The following is a 4,987-nucleotide window of genomic DNA, read 5'->3' as shown; positions in this document are numbered from 1 at the left end:
GCTGCTACTTTTACTAACTGAAAGTACAAAGAGACCCACTCCAAACCCTGCAGGGTTCTATACCTCCCTAAGAGGTGCTGGAGAGGCGGGCGGAGGGACGGTCAATGGAGAATATGCGCAGGCGCAATAGCAAGCCATAAGCCTGAGGCGGGACTATAGCCTCGGTTAAAGGACAGCTCTCACAGCCAATCAAAGGACAGCACCGGAGGCTTCTTTCCAGAGCTGTAGACCGGAAGTCGGATTTCAGCTGCGGTGGCGAAGGCAACTACCCCCGTAAACCAAAAGCTGAGGTGAGTGGGCGGCGACGATTTGGGACCCTTGTTGGCGTGCGTTTCTCCTTCCGGGGGCCGGGCTGGGAACGGGGGAGGCCTGGCGAGGTTCGGCCCCCGCGGGCGCTCGCCCGCCTTCCTCTCCCCGTCCCTGTGGGAGCGCGGCCTCCCCGCCGCTCGCGGAGGCCCCGGGTTGGACCTCTGGGCGGAAGGTGTCCAAGGCGCGGCCGGCGCCGGGCTTCCCCCGGGTGGAGGTTGGGAGCGCCCGCGCCGCTGGTTTTCTAAGTTGTGTGACCTGGGCGGGTCACCTGCTCGTTCCCGCCCTTGGTCAAGTGAGGAGAACATCCCGGCTCCTCTCCTTGTGGGAGCAGTTGTGAAATAGCTGAGTTCATGGGGCGTGGGGAGGGCGTAGATCCCAAGTATCAAAGTCACGTTCATCTGGAGAAGTTTTAAAACTGACATTCCGGCGGCCCCGTTCACGGTAGACAACATGAGTCATATTTCAGGGGGTAGGACCCTGGAATACCTTTCTTTTGGTGAAGTGTCCACCCCCACATCCCACTCACCCTCTGTGGGGCAAGCTGGAAGGTGGGTCTTGAGTCTGAGAATCGGCTATCCTGCTTGGTGCTGGTTTTACTAAAATAATACGTCTATCGCCTTTGAAAATTTCAATCGAGAGAGGTATAGAGAAACCATGTAATGTGTCAAGTTCTTATTGTACAGTTAGAAGCTTCATGGTTTAGAGATTTGAGAGAGCTTGAGCTTTGGAGCTGAAGAGGACCTGGGAGAAGAATTCCTGTTATGCTGTTTACTAGTCGTTTAATCTGGTCCGCGCTTCCCCTCGTTGACGGTTGGGATCCTCATCTCTAAAATGAAACTGATGATAGTACTCAATTCAGAATTGTTATGAAGACTACATAAGAGAGGGTATAAAACAGTGGTGCCTGTCATATAGTAGGCCTTCGGAATAACAACTTCGATGGAGGAATGCACATGGTATAGAGAAGCACAGAACAGAACTCCCAATCTAAAAAGCCTTCAGTGGGCTGAAACCTGGAATATCTAAAATTTTATCTTGAGGTACCAGATCGAAGGTAATTCCTTGATTTTGGTAATTATGCCGTGGTTAGAAGAGAACATTCTTGTTTTGGGAATACGCACTGAAGTAGTTAGGGGTAAAGGGATGAGAGACCAATAAAGCAGATGAGGGAAAAAAATAACATTTGGAGAATCTGAGTGAAGAATGTAAATTGTTCTTTGCATATTCATACAACTTTTCGGTGAATCTGAATTGATGTTAATTAAGAGTTTTAAAAAGTTGCAACTATCTGCAACTAAAGCATGTTACATGTAATTGAAACAATACACAAGTGTTTATAAACACTCTCCTACCCTTTTTCTCTTAATGGATGTATAGTATTTTATAGATATGTATGTTATCCAGCCCTCATATTGATGAAGGAATGTATTGTTTACAACTATTCCTACTCTTTTCAAACACTGCTGCACTAAACATCCTTGTATACATCTGTGTATACTTGTACCAGTGTTTTTATAGGATAAATTTCTAGAAGTGGAATTGTTAGTTCAAAGAATATTAGTGCTTAAAATTTGATATTGCCAGATTAAATTCCAAATATACAGCTGTGCACGGCATAAGAACATTTTGGTCAACAGTGGACCACATATACAACAGTGGTCCCATAAGATTATGTTGCTGGAGGTGTGTAGTAGGCTATACCATCTAGGTTTGTATGAGTGAGTACATTCTATGATGTTTGCACAATGACAGAATTGTCTAAAGAAGCATTTCTCAGAACATGTCCCTGTCATTAACTGACGTGTGGCTGTATGTATTTGTTTTCTTTTCCATGAGTTGTGTATGAGAACTTCCCAGTATTCTCTTGGAAGGTATTGGCCTAGCATCTAAGAGAATTATGCAGTAGTTGTGATAGTGGCTTTTATTGTGAGAGGTGTAGTGAGTGAGTGCTCTCCACCTCAGAAGGCTTCCCTGCTGTGCTAGAATAGCCAAGGGCCTGTTTCTAAAACTGGGATGACCACTGTGAAGAATTTGAAAGAAGAATGTGACCTCTGGGATCTAGAGCCTGACACATAAGAGGGGTTCTGATATTTGTTGAATGATGGAATATTTGAAATCTTGATAGTCCGTTATATTAAAAAATCTCTGTTAAAGCATGGTGTTATAACACCAAAATCAAGGGTTCACATCCCCGTACTGGCCAGCTGCCAGTAAGACAAATGAAAAAACCAAAGCTCTGAGGCACACCAACATTAAAGTTTGAAGAGGCAGAGGCAGTAAAGGAGACTGAGAGGGAGTGGCCAGTGAGGTAGCAGAAAGACATGAATGTTGGAGGTGAGGGAGGACAGGAGTGTGTTGAGAAGGAAGAAAGCCCTGCTGAGAGAGTAAGGGGAACTCAGAAAAATACCCATAGGATTTGGTCATGTGGTGATTCTTGATGACTTTGAGCAATTTTACTGGAGCGGTAGGGAGTTGAAGCCAGGTTGAATGACATAAGTAAATGTACAGGTGAATTGTGGGTTGGTTTAGTTGCAGTAACTCATGTTGTCCATGGCTACTGCCCCCTTGACTCTCAGCATCATTCTGTGCACCACTGTGGCTTGGTGGAAACTCAGGGCTGCCTCACAGCTGCCCTGATGACCTCACAAATTCTGAGTATAATATTGCTTTCAGTTTGTTACTTGTCCCACCTCATGTTGGAGGATATATCCTGACATTCTGATAAGATCAGTCTAAAAGCACTAGAAAATGATACATTTAGGCTTTAAATGTAATAAGTAGAGGTTATTGAGGTCATAGGAGATACTGGGTTTAAATTTGGGTTTGAAATTTTTGTGGTAGATGTAGAAAGGTCATTGTGTCCATATAAAATTGTAATGTACACTGTGGAAAAAAGTACGGAATTGGATCTTTTCATCAGGAACGTTGGATAATACCAGGTGGGTGGTATTTAGCAATGCCAGTTTTTTCCAGGTGTTTGAGTTATAAGTGTTTGCTTTTTGGAAGTCAATCTATAATATAAAACGAAAGTGATTGTGACATGAGATTGGGAGACAGCATGTGTAGCTTGGCTATAGAGAGGAGTAGAGAAATGGAGCATAACTGGTGAGGGGTGTAGAATCCATAAGATTTTTTTCATAGATGAAAAGATTCTACAGCATATTTTTTATGCTGATGAAAGTATTAAGGAGAAAAGGAAAAATATGTGAGTAGTTGAGGATGTAATTCCTAATTAGAAAAAGATGGCAGCCTTTCACTGTTGTAAATGTTAGTTTTAGAAACTAAGGCGATCATCTTGTCCAGGGCCCCAAACTGCCATAAGAAAAGGAAGAAAATATTGTCTCTGTAGTCAGCAAATGTGACAGGTTTGTTTTGTTGCTCTCCTTTAAATCTTTGGTCTGTTTCTGTAGGTTCTTGATCCTCCACAATGGGTGAACCACAGCAAGTGAGTGCACTTCCTCCACCTCCAATGCAGTACATCAAAGAATATACAGACGAAAATATTCAGGAAGGCTTAGCTCCCAAGCCTCCGCCACCAATAAAAGACAGTTATATGATGTTTGGCAATCAGTTCCAATGTGATGATCTTATCATCCGCCCTCTAGAAAGTCAAGGCATTGAACGGCTTCATCCCATACACTTTGATCATAAGAAAGAACTGAGAAAACTCAATATGTCTATCCTTATTAATTTCTTGGACCTTTTAGATATCTTGATAAGGAGCCCTGGGAGTATGAAACGAGAAGAGAAGCTAGAAGATCTTAAGCTGCTTTTTGTACACGTGCATCATCTTATAAATGAATACCGACCCCACCAAGCAAGAGAGACCTTGAGAGTCATGATGGAGGTCCAGAAACGACAACGGCTTGAAACAGCAGAGAGGTTTCAGAAGCACCTGGAACGCGTAATTGAGATGATTCAAAATTGCTTGGCTTCTTTGCCTGATGATTTGCCCCACTCAGAAGCAGGGATGAGAGTAAAAACTGAACCAATGGATGCTGATGATAGCAATAATTATACTGGACAGAATGAACAACAAAGAGACAATTCAGGTCATAGGAGAGACCAGATTATAGAGAAAGATGCTGCCTTGTGTGTCCTAATTGATGAAATGAATGAAAGACCATGAAGGATGTTTTTCTATTTTTCTTTTGGTGAATAGCATCATATATTAGTTTATTTTGTTTTGGACAGTCTTAAAAGAGGTGTAAGTAAAAATGTAAACACCTTTTATCTTGACTGTCCAAGTTTTCTGGTTAGGAGATGTCATGGGCAGTAATTTCACTGTGTAACAAGAGTAGGCATATGAGTACCCCTGCATTAAGAATAATCACCTTAAAAAGCAAAGTGTTTCCTGCTGTAGTGTGGGACATTCCTATTTTTGGAGTTATAGTAAAACCTCGAAGATATCCTCAATAATAGCAAGCCTTCATCCTTGAAAAGTAGATATTTCATTTGCTTTAAAGATAATAAAGGGGGCCGGCCCGGTGGTGCACTGGAGAGTGCGCCGCTTGGGAGCGTGGCGGCGCTCCCGCCGAGGGTTCGGATCCCATGTGGAGACCAGTTCCCGCTCACTGGCTGAGCGCGGTGTGGGTGCAACACCAAGGGTTGCGATCCCGTTGCTGGTCCCCAGTACGGGCGTGACACCGAGGGTTGCGATCCCATTACCGGTCAGTAA

The 4,987-nt window shown here is 43.7% G+C and overlaps 1 protein-coding gene across 1 annotated transcript; it reads left to right on the top strand.

Annotated features, from left to right (window-relative positions):
* Positions 1-212: 212 nt before the first annotated feature.
* Positions 213-4,725, top strand: MED7 (mediator complex subunit 7). The gene is made up of 2 exons (XM_008574425.1): positions 213-290; positions 3,720-4,725. Exon 2 carries the CDS (start codon positions 3,737-3,739, stop codon positions 4,436-4,438), a length of 702 nt encoding a protein of 233 aa, XP_008572647.1. The 5' UTR covers positions 213-290; positions 3,720-3,736; the 3' UTR covers positions 4,439-4,725.
* Positions 4,726-4,987: the final 262 nt, after the last annotated feature.

This window comes from Galeopterus variegatus, unplaced genomic scaffold, assembly GCF_000696425.1.
Source record: "Galeopterus variegatus unplaced genomic scaffold, G_variegatus-3.0.2 Scaffold1046, whole genome shotgun sequence".
Classification (NCBI taxonomy): Eukaryota; Metazoa; Chordata; class Mammalia; order Dermoptera; family Cynocephalidae; genus Galeopterus; species Galeopterus variegatus.
Note: the sequence above shows the minus strand (reverse complement) of the source record. Positions and strands in the feature narration are given on the sequence as shown.

Bases quoted from the DNA above. Each gene is read 5' to 3' on its own strand.
- MED7 (XM_008574425.1), top strand. From the start codon at position 3,737: ATGGGTGAACCACAGCAAGTGAGTGCACTTCCTCCACCTCCAATGCAG.